General features: G+C 48.5%; 1 protein-coding gene across 1 annotated transcript in view; it reads left to right on the forward strand.

Moving 5' to 3' along the window:
- The first annotated feature begins 424 nt into the window (after positions 1 to 424).
- Positions 425 to 20,618, forward strand: part of cacng2a (calcium channel, voltage-dependent, gamma subunit 2a) — a 53,652-nt gene continuing 33,458 nt past the window's right edge. Inside the window, exon 1 of the mRNA XM_030089606.1 lies at positions 425 to 948. Coding sequence (XP_029945466.1) covers positions 723 to 948 — 226 coding nt within the window. The 5' untranslated portion in view covers positions 425 to 722. The remainder of the gene's footprint in view (positions 949 to 20,618) is intronic.

Genomic DNA, 20,618 nt, shown 5'->3' on the forward strand with positions numbered 1-20,618 from the left:
CAATAGGCGGTTATAAAACACCCTGTGGATTCTCTGTATTCCCTCTATTTGTTTACTCTCCTCTCTTTAATGTGTCAGATCTGCCTGCTGGTCGCCTCCTCAGTTTATCACCTCCTTGCTTTTTTCCGTTTTGACCCTGCAGATTTTGGCCACTGACACCTCCAGGCTTCAGGAGAGTAACAGTAATGTTATAGCCTCTGACTAACTGCTGGTATTGAACTGTTGTACTGTAATCCTGCCGTCACTGGCTCCTCGCCCCCCCTCCGTGTATAGGATTCAGCTCTGTAACCTTTACAAGTCCACAAACAGGTTGTTTGTGGAGGATCGAGCTCCCGTCCGGCTCCAGGCCGTCTCCAGTGCCGTTACCCAGCTGTTGGCGGCCGTGGCGCGGGGCTCCAGCTGCAGGCCTGCCGAGGCACTCTCACGCTCCATCTTTAATCCCTTTTTCTTCTCGTTGGGTGTAAAAGTACAAGAAGAACCGGAGAGGAGGGACGCCGCCGTCTCCTCTTCTCTCGCCTCCAAACACAAACCGACTCCAGGTTTTTTTTTTCTCTTGTTTTGGTCCTCACCCAAACGCAACCATAAGGTTCCTACCGCATCCTCCGCCTCCTTCTTCCCTCTCCTTACACTCGAGTATATCCCGCTTTTTCGGTTTGATTTGGTCCCGCAAATTTTCAAATATTTACTTCCTGTACATCAAGAGGAAAGGGGGTCCCCCTTTCATGGAATGCGGAAACATGGGTCTGTTCGACCGCGGAGTCCAGATGCTGCTGACCACGGTGGGCGCCTTCGCGGCCTTCAGCCTCATGACCATCGCGGTCGGCACGGACTACTGGCTGTACTCGCGCGGCGTCTGCAAGACCAAGTCCATGAGCGAGAACGAGACCAGCAAGAAGAACGAGGAGGTGATGACCCACTCGGGCCTGTGGAGGACGTGCTGCTTGGAAGGTAAGAGGAGGGGTTCCGGTCCCGGGTCCGGTCCACCGCTGCCGCCGCCTCCGTCCTGTTTTCTGTCTGTCTGTCTCGTGTCTTTGGCATCAGGTATTTTTCTCATTTGCCCACCTTGACCGGTGCTTCCACGGTCTGAAGGGTCTTTTTGGACCAGCTGTTGGACCACCTTTTGAAGCTCTGACCCCTCAAGAGAACTTGTCCGTCCCCGGCTCTCATGTCTCTGGCCGTCCCTCCCAGAGTGGATCAGGACCGCCAGGTCGTTTGTCTTTGGTTCATTTAACTCTTTCAATCTGAAAACAGTTTAAGCTGCTCTGAAGTGACTGAATATTTCTCAGAGTTGAAGACTGTTTGGTTCTCCGCTGGTTCACTCAGTAACGACGGCAGCTGGACACTGGAACATTAGAATCACCATTAGAAACGACAGACAATCGCTAACACGACGTTACTGCAACAAATATCCATTTGTAGAACCGTCCATAGCAGGACTGTCAGAAACACTGGAGCTCAGGTTTTGATAAAGTAAAAACCTCCAGATTCAAGTTTTCTTTGTTGTGATGCAGAGTATACAGAAGATGATCGTAACTCCAACATAGAGCCGATTATAATGAATCATTCTACTGTGAAACGTCCACAAAACTTCCCCTGCAGCTGTTGCATTGTGGGTATTTGTCCAGACTCCCCCTGGCAGCCGGGCTTTGAGGCCAGCTAATCGGGAACCAGGAAGCTAACGTTCAGGGCCGATGCCTCGGTGTCGAGTCGTGTCTGCTGTTTGTTTTCGGTGTTTTCTTTGAAATGACGTCAATTTGATGACTTGGCGGCCGGATCGGAGCTCCTGGCGGACTGATTTGGGCCCGCGGGCTTTACGTTTGACACCCCAGCTGTAGCAGCTGTACAGGCTTGTTTGCAGCTCATGGCCACAGAAAACATCGACTGCTTCATCACAGTCACCTCAAAATGACCACTTTCCGTGTGTGTGTGTGTGTGTGTGTGTGTGTGTGTGTGTGTGTGTGTGTGTGTGTGTGTGTGTGTGTGTGTGTGTGTGTGTGTGTGGTGCAGCAGTGTCACATCCAGCCTGCAGGATGACTTTGCAACGAGTCCAAACTTTTTCCATTAAAGCAGCTTTTCTTTCTAACGTTGGGACATCTCAGAGCAGCTTCAGGGTTGATGAAGGAGACATTTTTTTTAAAAAGCTTCAAATAGAGGATGTTTCAGCATGTTTTAGAAGGACACTTTAAAATTCTGGTTTCATTCAGTGTAAACTTTTCAAAAACCAGAGGCAGCGGTCTGAGTGGAGGTTCTGGCTCGACAGTAAACATGAAACTTCTTCACCGCTTCATCAAATCGTCCTGGAAACTCTTTTTTCTCTTCTCTTTACGGGTTAATTCACACCGGCTGCAGAGTTTTCCTGACCTGCTTCTGCGAGGTCTGCTTCACTTTTTTTAATGAAACGTTGAGAAACAGGGAAGCTGCACACACACACGCACACACACACACACACACACACACACACACACACACACACACACACACACACACACACACACACGCTTCTGAGAGTTCAGCAGGTTTTTAACTTGAATGTTCAGTTCCGGTGAAATTAGACAAACGACTGACAGATAAACCCGAGATTAAGAGAGAAACACTCCTCTGATTTTTCCTGTAAACGATGAGCTGGATTTCTGCTTTTTAACTGTTGAAGATTTAAGTTCTGAGACTCTCATAAAACACATGAGAGAAAAAGAAGAAATATTGTCTTTTTTTTGTCATTTTTAGGGTTTTTTTATGTGAACGTTGTGTCAGAACTGCAGTTTTGAACACGTTGAAAGCAGAGAAAGGTTAAAAATCCAGAGGATGTCAGCATGAGGTTCAGCGGTTCGTCCAGAGTTTGTGTTTCTTGGAGAAAGCGTCTTTTTATGAGCTGAACTTTGTGAATCTGATGTGAACACGTCAGCTGATCCGGTTTGTGGGATGGAGGGTCCGTCTCTTCCTGCTCCTCTGGGTTTGGCTGACGGCTCTGGTTTAGTGTTTGAGGGAACTCTGCTCCCGTCACCTTGTTTCTCACTTCATCTTTCCTCTATTGTGAAGTTTTTGTCATGAATAATACTGGATAATTTCATCCTTTTATCTCCTAAATGAAGATATCTCAAAGAAAATTCAGGTTTTTGTGAAAATAAAACATTCATTTCTTTATTTTTGTGGCTGAAGAAAATTTAGAATCTCAAATTTAACTGCTGAGTTTCATCAGAAGTCATCAGAGAGAAAGAGAGGAGGAGAATATAAAGTCTGGAACTTTAAAACTGGAAGCTTTTTGCTCCACTTGAACCTTTTGACCATGAAATCCTCCAGAACTGTGGATTCAGTGGACTGCACTGCAGATGCCTCGTCAGCTGACTGACACGCAGGCCGGTGGATCTCCACCTGTGAAGAGGGTGTGCAGGGTGGTGACCTTCGACCTGGCCGGTGTTCCTTCACCTCGGCCCGGCTGCCGGGAACGCTTGGCCGTGGAGGGAGTGGGAGGGAATGGTCCGATCCAGTGATATCAATCCCTGCCAGGCCGTCGTTGAACTAGCAAACAAAACGGAGCGCCGTCAAGACGAGAGGGAAACATCGCCTCCCAGCTCCCCATGCGCTCCCTTCACACCAACTCATCCTCCCTCTCTCTGGATTCCGGGATTAAAACAACAGGAAACACTCAGATTTATCATTTGTGATTCATGAATGATCCCAGCCCGGGGGGGGGGCACTGCAGGGTCAGATCCATTCAACCGGCTTCCTCTTCTGGAAATTGGGTCTTAGAAAGCCAGTATTTTTAATTACAGGTAGTTCAAACTTTTTAAACTAAAGAGAGAAAATATGGAAGACGACAAATTAAAAAAAAAAAAAACCCAGAGTGGATGCAGCTGCAGCGAGGAGCAGGCGGCAGGTTTAACATTTCACATGTTAACGAGGCTGCATTCGTCCTCTGGAGGCCAGTGGGCCTGGACGGCGGCGGCGGCGGCGTTCGGCAGCTCGGGCCCACACGCGGCAGGGTGGGCGGCCGTTTGTGTTTGTATAACCACGAGGCGAGGGGGAGAAGCCGTGAAGGGGCATACTGGGAAACCCCACGGTGGGTGGGAGCTCCGCCTGGACGACCTCTGCTCCGCTCGCCGCTCGCCGCGCGCCGCCCACCGCCCGAATCAGTTGAAGAGATTTACATTTCAAATCACAGCTGAAGTTTATTTACTTCAACTTTCCTCAAATGAAACCGTAACTTCAGCTGACATCCAGATCCTAGAGCATCTTCCTCCTCTGACTCAGACTGACCCACTGAGGACAGACAGTCAAGCTAATATAATCCAGATTATTGCCCATAATGAACTCCACATTCTTGAAGGAGAGAATGAAAGGAAAGAAGTCTTCCTTTGCCAAGTAACTAAAGCAATTCCACCAAGAGGAGATTAATAATCGAGCATTGAGTTTCAACTTGAACAGTTAAAAAAAAAAAGGTCGATCAAACATGTCTTCAGGAAGACACCGAGGCTGTTTCAAGTGAAAACACAATCCTTTCTTGGTGTTCTGTTTGCCGGTTTACACAGCGATGGCGCGCGGAGTCACTGGAAACGCAGCTTTTTGAAAACGCTCGGACTCCGTCTCCATGGAAACGCGAGAAAACTTTTCTGGAAAGCTGCTACTGCGCCATGTTCTCCTGGGACTTGGTCGACAGTCGATGTAATAGCAAACAACCAACAGCGCCAGCTGGTGGCCCGACATGCTAACTGCGTCATTTATGCCGTTTCCGTGGAAACGGACACCGTTGTCAAAACAAAACCGCCAACAGGACACGTTTTCACGTGGAACGTCTTCATGTTAAGGATGGGGTCTTCAGGGACAAAGAAGCTTTGATTTCTGCTGTTCCAGGTGTTGGCGGTGAACACACACTGTGGGGTTTGCATGTTCTCCCTGCTCGAGGGGCCGTTGGAGGCCGGATTCCCTGCAGGTGGGACGGGCCTGCTGGGTTTCCTGCCTCCCTCCCAGTGAGCGCCTGCTGTCGCTCCTTCTTCTTCTCCTTGTTTCTGGTGTTTCTGGGTCAGCACCGCTTCGTCTGAACTGTGGGTCTGGACTGTTTCGCCTGCTTCGCCCAGCCGAGGCCGTCTTAACCAGCGCTGCGTTACGGCCTCCCACAGCTCCCGTCAATCACGGCGGACGGCGGCTCTCAGCTCCTGCCTGCCGACGGCTGCTCTGCGGGAGCGCGTGGGCGGATCGATGTGGCGTACATTCATGCCTCCGAAAACACGTGTGGGAGTGTGTCGGCCGCGCGCTCGCACATGTCCGAGCGCCGCCGTTCGTGCAGCGCGGAGGCCGGGCCAGATAGGAGCAGATAGCGGCGAGGGCAGCGGGATTAGTCTCATAGTCCGATCAGATCAGGATTACCCAGCCGGGCTAATGTCCCGGCCCCGAAGTGGCATCAGGCCGCATTATGACACCGATCCGCCACTCGGCCGGATTACACCGCCAGGAAACACAGCCGCACACAACCGCTGGACTGAAAACACATCGGGTTTATACTCCTGTTCATGTTTTTTTTTAAAGGAAATAATCAGCATCACTTATAAACATTAAAGAGTAAAACTGGCCAACAGTGAACTTCATGGCTTTCATTTCATCCTGCTTCCCTTCTCCGAGCACCTCAGACCCCGAGGTCGGTGTTGCAATTTTGTTTCAGGAAAGTTTCAATTTAGCACAGCAACGTTCTGAAAACGATGTCAGTTTCCACGGCAACGGCAGATAGACTGACAACAGTCTAGTTAACAGGTTGTGCTAGTTAGTGCTGTTAAACCACACAGAGCAAATATAAACAACCGGAGAACACAACAACCAGACTGGATTATTGTTACGCTGATGATCAACTCTAAAACTACCAGGACCAGGAGAATCTGGACTGAGACCAGAACCAGGAGAACCAAGACCAGGAGAATCTGGACTGAGACCAGAACCAGGAGAATCTGGACTGAGACCAGAACCAGGAGAACCAGGACCAGGAGAATCTGGACTGAGACCAGAACCAGGAGAATCTGGACCGGGACTCATGATCCTCTGGAGTGAAACTCTGATTTCATTGTCGATTGTCCACTCCATCTACAACCATTTACCTTAGCAGTGTGGTGTGTGTGCGCACCATCAACTCGGCACTGAGCCCCAGCTCGTCCACAGACTCGTTTCCATGGAGACGGAGCCTGAGTGTTGCCTGAAGTTCTACCATAGGAGCTGTTCTTAAAAGTTTTGAGCGGTGCCGAGCACCGCCATCCAAACGCAACGAAAGCTTAGCATTTTGACTCGACCCCGTCGCCGTGGAAACGGGCCTGTTGTGGCGTGACGGAGCGGCGTTGCGATCCACCCGACCTGACGGTGTTGTCGCCCCCCCTCCTCGTCAGCGGCGCGGCGGTCCGGGATGAGCCGGCGCTGCTGGTGATGCTGCCGTTCGTTACAGGCTGCAGAGAACAAACCCTGGTCAGGATATCAGTGCAGAGTATCGATCGTGTTAGAGAGCAGCCTGGGGTCTGTTGTCCAGGTCTGATACCAGACACACACACACACACACACACACACACACACACACACACACACACACACACACACACACACACGTTGTATGTGATACATTTATATTAATTGCAGCAGGGTTTTCAGAGAGAGGGCGAAGCGTCTTACTGCTTTTTCACATGATGAGATGATATTCTTCAATTGTTCTACCTATAGGCAAGTAAAAACAGCACTTATCACGATCACTTTTATTTTGAAATACCATGTTTGTCTGTGTGTCTGGTCTGTAACGGTTCAGCTCGTGTTTGTTCTTTCCCTGAAGTTTGGGAGTGCGGAGGATCAGACGGTTTAGCTGTAAAAGTCAGAAGTCCGTTAGCTTCTGTAGCATCGACACCAACCTGGAACTCATGGTTGGCTAATGGAGAAGGAGGGCTGTTTACAGGGGAGTTTTTGAAACGATGCGTGTGGATGATAGAGGAGGAAGATGCTCTATAATCTGGATTTTTGCACTTCTTTCAATCAAACTGTCTTACATTCTCATCTGATGATAAAAGGAAGGAGAAACAGGATCTCTGTATCTGCTGTTCTTTAAATAATGAAGTGATTGATGCTGGAGGAGATTTCTGAATTTCAAACATAGCACTTAACTTTAAAAGTCTGTTCTTAAATAGAAACAGTGATATAACGTTGTGAGTCAATCACTGGCGGAGTGAAAGAAACACCCACGGGCGTCCATCACCTGTTTCCGTGCGAGACGCGTCCATCATCCCCGGCTTCTCGCTTCCCATCCGCCAATCGAGAAGAACAATATGTATGGAGATTTATGGCAAACCGAGGAGAACAATTATGGCTTAAAGTACACAGGAGCCCCCGCTGTGACCCCTCCTTTGAATATGAGCGGCGGCGTCCCGGCAGCTCGGCCGCCGTGGCGGCGGGGAGACGGACGGCAGAGGACTGCGATGGCGGGTAATCGCTTTACTGTATGATTAATGCCGCGGATGGGTTTGATCGATGGAACGAGGGGCTGTAAACTTCAGTGGCGCCCCCTTCCCAACCCCCACCACTTTGCATAAAGAGTCCCCCCCCCCCCACACACACACACACACACACACACACACACACACACACACACACACACACACTCCTCCCAGCGCCGCCTGTAAATCAGAAGGCATGAAAATGAAGCGCACAGCGTTAACGAGTGGAGCATCACAGTCACTACATAATAATTATCCGCTCTGACCCTCGACACCTCGTCATCGTGGCAGCCAGCAGCAGTGCGTGTGTGTGTGTGTGTGTGTGTGTGTGTGTTTGTGTGTGTGCGCCAGCCTTGATTTACACGTGTTATTTTTAGAGGCAGCCGGTCCTGTTGGGTGGGGTCTATCTTTATCCGACATGACCAGAGAACAAATCGATACGAAACATACCCAGGGCCAAGCTTTGTGTAAGTAAGCACACAGTGTGTGAGTGTGAGTGTGTGTGTGTGTGTGTGTGTGTGTGTGTGTGTGTGTATGTGCGGCAGGCCGGCTCAGCAGAGCGCCGACTGCTCACCGCCTGCTCCCAACTCCAAACTATTTCCATTTAAAAGAGGACGAGCGGCCGCTCAGACCAAGGACGGACATTAAACCCAACGCTCCGTCGTCCGGAAGCTTCCTGGAGGACGGAGACCCAGCCGCCGCCCGGGAACGGCGACTCGCCGCTGCCAGACGCTTTCGACGAAGCCCGTCTGCTCATCCCACAAATGCAGGGGAATAACCGGCTCCTCCAGCCGTGTGAAAAGTTCGTTTGGCGAAATGTCAGTCATCATTAATCTGAAGCAGTTTAAGTAGCGAAGCTTCCGACCCACGCCGTCCCGCTAATCGCGTCCGTCACGGCGCCTTTGTTTTTAAGCACAAACAGAAGGTTTGCTGCTGCTGCTGCTTTCTTCAGGTACTAAATGAAAGCAGCTTCACCGCAGTGACCGACTCACCTGTTAACCCGTCGTTGGTTCGGCCTGGCATCGCGCCAACCGCATGGTTTCTTGTTTCCGTGGAAACAGGCAATGTTGCCGTGTGAACGCGAAACTTTTTTGAAATGACAAACACAAAATGATTTGTTTTAACTCAAAATGTCACGTAACTATGGCTCGAATTGACCAGAGGAGTGAAGTTAAATAGGGAATGTAATGAGATCTGTTCATTTTCAGCAATAGAAGGTCAAATTTTTGTATTTTTTGTTGGCCAAGAGGAAGCAGACTTCGGTTAATGCGTCACAGACTCTTGTTTTGGTCCATTTCATTATTTCTTCATTATTCTACTGTATTTAAAGTTCTAAAAGTGTGAAAATAAGGCTGCAAAATCACCTTTACCAGGTATTTCAGTCACTTAAAGGGTTTAAAATCAATTTTCTGCTCCTGTGCTGTGAGTCTGTTTTCCAAACTAATGTCGTCCTCTGTACAAATCTAAAGTTTCCATGTTTAAGTGGCTTGAACGAGCACTCGACTTCCAGTGAGATTGCGCTCTGATTACATAGAATTGATCCTCCTACAATGAAAGTGTAATTACCAACTCTCCGATCCGGGCCCACACGGCGGCGGCGCTCGGCTCGCTCCACCTCGCCGGGCCGGCTGTGTCCTGAAGCCGGGGAAACGTCCCAGAGAGACCCTGCAGTAAATGATAATTAACTGCAGATACGATCCATTCATTTTGAGGAGGCGCGATTCGCTCCTCTCCTCCGCTCCGCCTCGCAGGAGCACAGTGGAGGCGCAGCAATCTGCTCTTTGATTAATTGGTGGTGTCCGCAGCGCCGCTCATTTGCAATCTATTAGGGTGTATTTGCTTTGTGTCAGAACGCAGCCCAAACACACTGCATCATCCCCGAGTGGAGGCAAGGTACGAGGACGGCGCCGCTTCCTGCTTCTGTCGGCGCTGACGGGACGATGGCGATGATAGCAGTGAAGACTGAGTGACGGCGATACAGCGAGAGTTAGAATTCTGCTGTAACGTGTTCGGACACCAGCTTTCATAAGGAAAGAGAACATGTGGATTTCTATGGGTTTATCGTCGAAATAAAATTAAAAGTTTGAAGGAGGAGGAATCGTGTTCATGACAATGTTTTCAAGCAAAAACGGGAAAGTTTCATCGGTCTGAGGCTCAGGCGCAGAAAGCAAGCAGAGGAAGCGAATCAAACTGAAGTTTTATGAAAATAAATTAGTCCTTGAAAATAAACAAGACTTATTCCAGGTGTAGGGAGCCTAAACATGTCTCTCACACACCGACTGAAGCAACAGTTCTGATCCTGCATGGGGTGAGGTCTGAAGTCCAGGTAGAGCCGCTGCTCGTCAGGAAGGATCCTCACCCGGCGCCGCAGCTGAAACAAATCAGCAGCAGCTTGAAACGAGACCAGAACCCAAACAAGGCCACAGCGCCCCGGAAACAGCTGCAGCAGAGCAGAACATGACATTCACAGTGTTTCAGGGGATGGGTTTCCATGACGACAGAACTCGGCGTTAGTTCTCAGTCCACATGGTCCTGGTCCTGGTTCTGGTCCTGGTCCAGATTCTCCTGGTCCTGGTTCTGGTCCTGGTCCAGTTTCTGCTGGAGTTGGTGGATTGAGAGTTGACAGTCACTGTAACAACAATCCAACTTTTCCAATTGTCCACATGTCCATGTTGTCCCCTTGTTATTGTGTTGGAGTGTTTTGTTCTCTACAGTATTTGTGTGTGTGCGGTTTCATTATAGAAACAACCAACAGCACCACCTAGTGGCCTAATATGGAACTACACCATTTTCCAAAGACATCGTTGTGCAAACATAAAAACCTTTTAGAAAGGAAAACACAAAAACAATGCGTTTTCCCTTGGAACGCTACGTAAAGCTAACCTGCAGCAGCGGCGGTTAGCATTAGCTGCCAGCTTCCATTTCTCAGCGTGACCTCTTTCTGTTTCTCTGTTGTTCTATTTTTCTTTTTGAACATTTTTCTGGTTCTTACAGCGAGACGGAGGCTCTTCTGTGGTGCTGGAGCAGCTTTCTGTTGTCATAGAGTGGCCTCTAGTGGTCAGAGGTGGTCTGTACTGCTGTTTTTTTCTTTCATTTATGTGCAGCTTCTTCATTTAAATCACCTGCAGCCAAAGAAGTAAAACACACACACAAAAAAAGGATGGGTTATATTCTGGAAAATTTGTTAGTTTATACATAATATCTTATGTTCGAACCTTGAGCTGCATCCATCTTGATAAACAACGCTCCCATTTTTTATGGAATATTTTATATTTTCAAGAGCTGACTGATTATTTCAGACAATCATATATTCAGACTTGGACTTTGCATGAGCAGAGAGGTCACTTCCTCACCGACTGGGATTTTTGACTTGCGTTTTATCGGCTCGTATCGCAGCAACATTAAAGTTTCATGTTTGTCTGGGAGAGAAAGGCTGCTGCCGGGAAACAAACAACCGGAGACAGAGATGTTCCCACCTCTGAAGTCCTCTTAGCACCCGGCGGGAGAGCTGCAGACACAGGCCAGGACGTGAGGACATTCAGATTCCGGGGCCCGGGTCGCCGCGGGGGGCTCAGGTGGAGGACGCGAGAGGAAACGCCAGCAGGGCCGAACGTCTGCCAGATGGAGGAGCGAGCGGAGGGCAAGGAGGAGGGAAGGAGCGGCGGACGTCTGAGAGGGTGAAGGTGATCCGCTCCAGATGGCGCCGAGTCCGGCGGGAAGAGGGAATGCTCCGATCTGGGCAGCAGACACGGCGGAAAACCGAAAAGCGATGCTTGACTGAGCTTTGGAGCTTCGGAAAGACGCAAAGTCTCAGCAAATTTCAACTTGAGCGCTCACCTTCTGACGTTTTCAATGGAAACCTGAAACTTCGTCTGTTTCAACTCGCAGAAACCAGAAATGCAACTTTTTGAAAACATCTCAAATACGAAAAACTAAGTTGCACATGAGTTTGTGTGACAATCAGCAGCGCCGACTCATGGCTCAACGTGGAAACTACACCGTTTTCAGCTTCCGACGTTTGTTTTTCAAAGGTTTTCATGTGAACGTTAAACTTTTATTAACAACAATGCAAAGACCATCTGTTTCCGCTTGAAAAGCATAAATACGTCACCTTAAAATGACTCTAAGAACTTACACATTTCAGTGTACCTTAACTTCAGTTAATTGTATTTATTGCTATTAAACAATTAATGTTGAGAAAATGTTGCATTAAACTCTTTATGTATCATTTAAAACAGTCGTTATTAAGTTTAATGAATCACTTTTGCCTGATTTTGATGGTAAATATTTCATTTTATCAAAACTAGTTAAAAATTGGCTCTATTAATGTAATTTTGAATTTTTTTTTTCAGTTTATTTACTGTGTTCTTTCTTTTATTAAAAGAAAATTAGGGAAACAAATTGGTTAATGACACTATTCTGCCTTTGTGTTTTGTATTTTGTGGGTTTTCACTGACCGTGCGCTACTGAAAATGAAGCTCGCGGAGCAGTTTTGGACACGAGGTGAAGGAGTGGCGGGTGTTTTTGCCCCCCGCCCGCCCGTCTGCCTCCTCGAACGCCGTCAGAGTTTCCTGTCAGTGTGACGCTGCTCAGATGGTGGTGTTTACTGCGCTCCAGAGCGAGTATTTACTGCAGCCGACAGGGCTGGCAGACCCCACTGTCACAGCAAATGGTGCTGTTGGGAAAACAAACTGTTGTAATGAGACTGTATCTGTCAAACGAGACGGCTGAAAAGACCGATTCGGTCCAAAAAACGCAACGGGAGACGACGAAGACCCACAAGGAACTTTTTAGAGTCCACTGGAAATCCATGGAATCCCGGACTCGGTGGCGTTTACAGGATATGGATTTAAAAACATTAAATTAAATGAGAAAAAAATGGCAGAAATGGACTTCCTGCTTTACAGGAAGTGATGTAAAGATGGAGTTTGGGAAAGACTGGCCCTGGCGGTGCAGCCGACGTCCTGCCAGGACGAAGTGGAAGAACCAGCCGACGACGCTTCAGTCAGCTGCAGATTCCAACCAATCAGGGACCAAACAGGATGAACCGGAGGAAGAGGAGGAAGAGGAGGAGGTTTTCAGGAGGGGTTCAGTCCACTGAGGAGAGGATGGAGCCTCTACCTCCTCCTCCCTTCCTCTTCCTCCTCCCCTCCTCCTCCTCCTCATGTATGTGCACGTATGAGCGCTCCCCCCTCCATGTGAGGAGCAGGATGTATTTTTCATGAGGAGGAATCTCAGAGAGGCCACCGCACCGGGATCGAACCGTGTTTTAAACCACTTCACCACCGTGCAGAGCTGCGCATGAATGTATTCTAATCAGCCGTGGCTCGGTCGGAGTGGTCATCTTATCAAGTGGAGGGCTGCAGGTTTGATTCCCCGATGTGTCCCTGAGCAGGACACTGCTCCCAGCGGACGGCAGCGGTGGGTTTGGCGCCGCCCCAGTTCCGTTTTTCAGCCGTTTTCTGTCAGATTTCCAGGTTTGGGCTCCGTTTCGTTCAGCAGATCCGACTTCAGAAAATAACGTGACCGGCGGCGCCGTTGCAGCAAACAGCAACAGTGGTTTTGTTTATCCTCACTCTTCATCTGGGGGGATCGGTTGTTTCCAGCGCTTTGATTCGGCGCCAAGCTGCACACGCTTTAATTTCACGGCCTGTCGCCGCCGCTGTATCCGCGCCCTTGAAAGGTCAAGGAAACAAAATGGACATTCGCTGATTGTTGTGCACATTTCTGCATGAAGCAAGGAGACCGTGCTGCGTCCGTGTGTGTGTGTGTGTGTGTGTGTGTGTGTGTGTGTATGTAGGTCACGCTCATCAGCGAACGTCGTCTGTCAGAAGCGTACTTGTAGTGCGCTGAGACGGGCTCGTCAGTGCGAACGCTAACCACATCCAGGCTTAATTAAAATGATTACCCAACAGAATTAAGTGCCGATCAGACAGCCTGTCATCTTCCTCACACCGAACCCCCCCTCCTCCACCCCTCCTCCACCCCCCCACTCCTCCGCCTCTGCTTTTTCACGGGCCACAATATTAAATTTCCTCAGCAGCTGCACGGAGGATTTAACGGAGGTGAAGAGGCTCGAGGATGGGAGGAGGAATCATCACACGGAGAGAGGAATGGAGAGGAAGAGCAGCGGTGTTTCTCTCATATGAGACGAGGGGGGGTGATAGGCACACACACACATAAATATATGTGTGTGTGTGTGTGTGTGTGTGTTTATGTGTAGAGCCAGCAGCATTTACATAGATGTAATGAAACAGGGAAATGGATGAATACACGCCTCTTGCCGCTCTTCCCTTAAACTCCCCCCTCCGGCGCCCCCCTCCTCCCCCCACCCCCCACCCCACTCCCAGCATGCCGTGCTGCTCGCCGCTGCAGCAGGGCAGGAGATGACATGTGGACACTCAGTGAATCGCCAATCAGAGACAGAGAGAGAGGAAGAGGGAGAGGAAGAGAGAGAGAAAAGGAGAGAGAGAGAGAGATGAAGAGAGACAGAGAGAGGAAGAGAGGGAGATGGAAAGCGAGGGAGAGAGAGGTAGAGATGAAGGGAGAGAGAGGGAGAGAGAGAGGAAGAGAGATGGTTTGACGCATCCAGACTGCAACCATTGGCTTTTTTTCCTACATTAAAGATTAGAGGGAGAAAAAAAAAGAACTGCAGAGAAGCACTACACTGAATACTGGATGTGTCCCCCCACCACCCCCACCAGCTCCGCCTCCCCCACCCCCCACCACCCCGTCTCACCCTCTTTTGCTTCCTGACCCTCTCCCACACTACGCCCCCCCCCCCCCCCCCTCCCCCTCCTCCACCACCACACACACACTATCAGCTCAGGAAGAGAAATCAATAGCTACAAATTAATCATTCTGCCTTGGGCAGTCCAAGAGAGGAGATTGTTGGACGGGTGGTGGTGGTGGTGGTACACACAGGAGGGGGTATTTAGGGAGTACAGAAAGGTATTAGGAGCGTTTACTGGAGATTAATTTGGGATTTCTGCTGCTACACTCTCATACACTGGCGCTCTCTCTGAACACCATCCGTACATTTACTACACCATCATCTGCATAAGGTGAGACTCTTTTTCTCCGCCCACCAGAAGGAAGCTTGATCGTTTACCAGCTCGTGGCCTGGCATGCAGACCACGCTGTTTCCTGCTTTTTCCAGCAGGCCGTCTCCAGTGCGCTTTTTTAAAAACAGATCGTGGTGAATAAGTGTTGAATGCAGTGCAGCTTTAAACTGAGGGCAAAGTAAAAGTCATGAAAGATTCAGTGACGGGAAACCAGGAGTGTGATGATGACTGGGACAGTTTTCAGCAACAGGCACAGAGAAAAACACCCTCAGTTTATGATCAGATGCTATTTGATTTACTTCTTCACTCCCAGTCGTGCTCAAAACATAATCTCATAAGAAGAAATGTTTTCAGCGTTTCTGCCGTTTCTGTGTAAACAGACATCGTTCTGTAAACACCTGATTCCCCCTTAAAAAGGCTATTCCAAATTAAAACTTAATTCCGAATAAAGTTGCTGGTTAATTCTGATTTTAAAGTGTGATTAATTAATTCCTCCATCGTGTATACCATTTATTCTGTTTAAATTCATTTGGGTGGTTCTGCTCGTTCTCTTGTCCTGTCGACATGACGCACATATTCCAAGATGGCTGCCCAAAACTGATGTTGGACTCATACAGAAACTGTTTATTTAACGGGAGTTGTAGAAGAAATGGATTTAATGAAAAGAGCGGGTGAATGAAAGCATAAAAAATGTGGACCTTTGTAAAGTAAAGCCTGTCGAGAGAGAACAAAATGCAGGAACTGGAGTTTGTTTCCTGGAGTTTGTTAGACGTTCCGCCTCCTGTCCAGTCAGAACCCTTCGAACCATAAAGCTGAATAAATGTTTTTCATGTAAGCTTCAATTCAGAATAACTTCATTCTGAATTTAAAAACATCATGTGACCAGATTGATTTCAGAGTGAATATGGAGTAAGATGGTGAAGCATCTTTAATTCAGGGCGGATCACATGGACCAGGGTGGTTTTCCCTGCCCCCCCCCTCCCTCCCGCTGAACCCATAAAACCAGACTCCGAGCCCGCTGGGAGCTCAGAAATCACTTTTCATTTCTGTTTCTCCAAAGCACTCCCATTTAACGGCGCTCCATATATTTTAAAATGAGGTTTGAGACTCCATAAAACAAAAGTCGTCCGTTTTGGTGAGCAGATATATCGCGCCACCTCAGACAATTCAATTTGTAAACCGCGGCACAAAGCAGCTGTCTGGCAGCGCCGGAGTGTGTCCCTCCCGCTGATGTGTGGTGTCGGGCCGGGCCTCGCTCCGCCGCCTCCCAGAACTCACAGTAATTGGCGGAGATGGTAAAGGTGACTTTGACAGCCGGAGCATGAATCTCAGATCTGGAGCGCTATCTGTGGACGGGGCGGACGCTCCGGCTCGGAGAGGCTCTCCGATATCGATCGGCCCGTCCAAAGTCACGCCAGTCATGTGAATTTGTAAACTGAGTAACATTCCAACTTGAGAGACATCCAATACTATCCCAGCCACTGAAGATTTGTCATGCGGGCGAGAGATATTGTGTTTACAGTAAACTGGCGTTAGTCACTCCCCCCCGGCCGCCAGAATTCCTGCCATCAGATTCATCACTGCTCACATGGAATTGCATTTACCTCACTTCACCTTTACTGGAAACTGCTGCTCCGAGTTTGGCTCTTCATGCCTCTCGGTGCATTCCCATTTCTGTGTTATCTCTCTTCATTAGCCATATCTGCTAAATTGACCAGGTGTTGCTGAGGCTCACAGTTTTTGGGAACAAGCGGACGCTGATAGAATTATTTAAATGGACTGAAACTTCTGTTTAAATCCTCCTTCGACCGAAAAGTTGGATCTGCATATTTCATGCGCTGCATTTTAAGGTGTTCTAAATAACCTAAGCCGAGCGAAGTAAAGCAGCTTTAAGTTTCCGTCCTGCGGTCAGCTCATTTAAATCACTGCTCGGAACATTGTTTTCTGCTGCTTCACGGACCAGAACCACTGATTAGACTCATCCACAACAGCAATTCACTTCCTTCTGTTGAGCACCGGTGTGACTTTTTTAACCTTTTTCAGCAGCATTGAGGTTTGAAAGATGCTAATGCTAACAATGAGCTAATTCTTTGTGGCTATTGTAGATTGTTGTCGGGACGCTTACGCTAAATCAGAACTGAGCGAGACGATAGCGCTGTCGGTCTTTTGTGGCGCTAGCAGCAGCATTGAGTTAGCACAAGACTGATAGAGGAGCTCTCCTATTAGTGAACAGGAGTTTAGTGAAATGGTGAAAGAGCTGCTCTTCACTGCAGACACTGGCTGAAGCCCTTGCTTCGTTGATGGAGCAGGTTGTCTTACGGTCCTCCGCCGTTCTTTGCTCCCGTCCCCCCCTGTCAAAGTGCCCCGTGCTAATGCTAATGCTAATGCTAGGTGTTTTTTGTTGTTGTTGTTGTTTTTTAGAAGTAAGTTAAAAAAATACTGAAGCTAAACATTGACTCAAACAGCAAGATAGAGAGAGAAAATAGTTTCAGTGGACGCTAATGCTAATGTTACAGTATAATAAAGAATTCTCTCCGACTCCAGTAAACAGGAGTTTAGGAAAACAGTAAACATTAATACGGCTTAAACAGCTTAAGATTAAGAAAGACAGATAGAAGTTGTAAAACATGCAACAAAGGTATCAAGTCTTCGTAAAACATTACTCATATTGGAAAAGTAATCAGCCGTTGGGAAGCTCAGGCAGTGAAATCACAGCGATGATTCGTGAAGGTTAAACGAAGGTCAAGCCGCGTGTTTACACCTGCCTGGTGAGGAACATCCACTTAGAGTCATGAAAAAATAGGTAAACGTACAAAACCTCTCTGACGCAACAGAAACTGGGCCAAATTCACAAAGAAGCCAGATTCCATTAAACGAGGACAGTCAGTCAGTCAATCAGGAGTCTCAACATTCGGTGAAAAGCTTGTATAATGAGCTGAACCGGCTGAACTCGTCACTTCCACAGCGGTCCGCTCCGGCGCCAGCGTCTTGTTTTCATCCTCCTCGCTGCGTCCCAACTTGTTGTGACTAACAGATTTGTTTGCTTCCTCCAGTTCGGAGCCCATAAAAGGACAGAGAGCTCATTCTTGATCTTTAAAAGTCTTGCATAACTCCGCTGATCACACCGTTGTGATTTATCCGTCCGTGGCGCAGAGCAGTTGGCAGCCGGCGACTGGAGATTCTCCCCGAGGCCGCGGCGTAACCGAGCCTCTTCCCGGATGATGCCGATGACTTATCGTCCCATGTGTTGTTAGCGCGAGATGGAATACAAAACATCCTGTTTTCACTGCAAAGAAAGACTGACATATGAACATAGAGTGTGTGTGTGAGTCACACACACTGTGAAGGTAGCCAGCGGTGAGACAAATCCCTCGCTCCCCCTCTAACGGAAGGTGATCGTGGCTCATGATGGACAGATGGACGATCTGCAGCTGGGTCAACGTTTCTGAACTTTCTGCATTTTTTCTGGCTCTGCAAAATGTATTTCTCGTCTCTGTTGTGCATTCGATGGCGGCGCAGAGCTAAACATTCTAGGTTAACATGGAAAACTCGCTGACTTTGGCAGATTTCAGCACTTCATGAAATTGTTATCGAGAAAACGTCATTTGGCTTCTTATTGGAGGTGATCTTGATTCACTGGAAGCTAAAATGTCACATATGTTATGTTTAAATGGTCGGTGGGTCCATATGATCCGATTCCAAAGACATTTACAGACTCAGTGGCAAACCGTCAGGATGTTGAAAGTTATATATTCCCACTTATATGTTGCATTCAGTGGTGAGAATGTAACGAAAACCTACTTTCTCTGATTTTAAGTGTTACTTCTAGCCAATCTGCTGATGAATCAGATTGAAAAAAGGCCATCACATGGTGGAAAAGAACGTTTTAAATTCTGTTTATTCCACTTGATTCTCTGGATTAGCCAGTATTTTACTGGATACCATCACAGTGGTGGCATGAGGTGATGAACCGAGCTAAAACTGGCCCGGGACTTCTGGGTTTGGACAGATCAGCTTTCCTGGTACGATTAGATTGGCTGGTGGAGGTGAGATGAAGTGGGATAGATCATAACAACCGATTGTTGACTGGTAAATTCATCACATTCACTGCCGTCACATTGAAGAAGCATGTTGCCTTACTTCATGGGGTAGAGCTGTTTCTGCACAGGCGAGCAGAAGCAAAGCAGACTTTATCAGTCCCGTTGAGGAAATTCCGTCCCTGCGTTCAACCCGTGCTGTTAACCATACGCGCCGTATTTCTCTTTTGTGCTGCATATTAGATTTATCATAAATTCTTATGGAAACATTGTGTTTGTGTTACCAGTATGTGCATTTTTCTGTGATTAGCATTGTGCTGTGGAGAAGCTAACTCGTGAAAGCTCTGCAGCACCATACAGTCGAATACAAGCTTCCCATGTGCTCCATATCTGATTTTATTTTTAGACTTTGCTTTGGACCAATTAAAAATGAACCACAGGATGCAGCTGCCCCCCACTGACACGTATTCTGGTGTAGGAATCTTCTTTGCCCAAACACCTGTTTGATTGTTTTAGAGGAGTGAAAACTAATGGCTGTGGGTCTGCTGTAAACATGTGACACTGATGAAGCTTCTCTTGCACCTGGATTTTAACACTTCAGGTGAGCAAATAGTAGGTCTTCAAATTTCTTTTTTAAAAAAAAAATTCATGTCATGAAAATATTTTGAAGCAACCACCAAAGCAGAGACGGTGAGATGGGACCGACGGGATGCAGCAGGACGTGGCGGCAGCAGCTCTCTGTCGTCCTGCGTCTCACCCGGTTGCTCATACAGTTATAATCCAGTGAAACAGCTGCATCCGCCAGCTTTGATTTGTGATCTTTTATCGTCACCAGTAAAACTACCCCCCCCCCAACATGCCTCCCTCTCAGATCTGCTCCCGTGCTCCTGCTGTTATTAACGGCGCTCGGGAATCCAGTTGATTTAAATTGCGGCGAGGCACGTCCATGAGATCAGGGGCCGCTTGTTTTCAGAGGTGATTTACGAGCGGCCGTCCCGCCGTGCGGGTTTTTGTGCGGGCGCTGTGAGCTCACCTCCGGGCCGGGCCATGTAAATCACGGGAACCGGCCGCCGGCAGGGTCAAATCATTTAGGATGCCATCCCGGCCGAGAGCGCATGAGCTACGAGTTCATCAGCGGCAGCGGCAGCGTAGAGGTGAACGAATCCGGCGACACCTCCGCGCCGCCGCCGATTTATTAGAGGGAGTCGAACGGAGGGCGACGTTTTCCAGACTGTGGATGAAAACCTGAGGTGAGAAAGTTTAAAGGACGCTTTGTTCTCATGCTCAGATGCAAAACACAGCTGCCAGCTTCACAGGGAGACAGCACACACACACACACACACAGCGTTACATCACCGCGGTTTACACACTGAGGGCTGACAAGCCCAGAGCCCTCTGATGAGCTCTGACCGACCTGAGGATGACCTGGGATGAAGGTGAAGGTTTCGGCTCACGAGACGCCGTCGTCCTCAGCTGGGAAGACAGTCGCCTCGCAGAGCTTTTCTTTACATGTTGCTTCCTGAGCAAAGCGTACATGTAAACAATTATTTATTCATAAGATCCACTGCTGTGTGTGTGTGTGTGTGTGTGTGTGTGTGTGTGTGTGTGTGTGTGTGTGTGTGTGTGTGTGTGTTTGTGTGCGCTCTGATTTCTTCAGCCTGGATAGTTTTGAATAAGAGACCAACCAACAGCCTTTCAGTTGGTTAAAAGTAAAACAGCGTGAATTTATCTCACCTCCATTAAGAGTCCTGTATCGCTGTTCGGCTGGTCTGGTCTGATCCAGTCCATCCGGTCAGACCAGGTTAACAGAGAGAACACTGAGCCTTCAAACCAGGCGTGAGCTGCAGGAACATGCAGTCCCTCCACATCAGTGTGACCTCTGATCGCTGAGGGCAAAACCTGGGATGGTGTGAATCTAGAAATACGCGATCCGGCACAGGCTGCCGAAGCAGCACCAGCCCCGCCCTCAAATTCAAATCAATCAATCAATCCAGTCCTATTGATCTGCCCGATCGGTGGATGACCTTTGGACTCCATGCAAAATGATGCAGACACCACAGAGGCTAAAC

Source organism: Salarias fasciatus, chromosome 4 (assembly GCF_902148845.1).
Source record: "Salarias fasciatus chromosome 4, fSalaFa1.1, whole genome shotgun sequence".
In the NCBI taxonomy this organism is placed as follows: Eukaryota; Metazoa; Chordata; class Actinopteri; order Blenniiformes; family Blenniidae; genus Salarias; species Salarias fasciatus.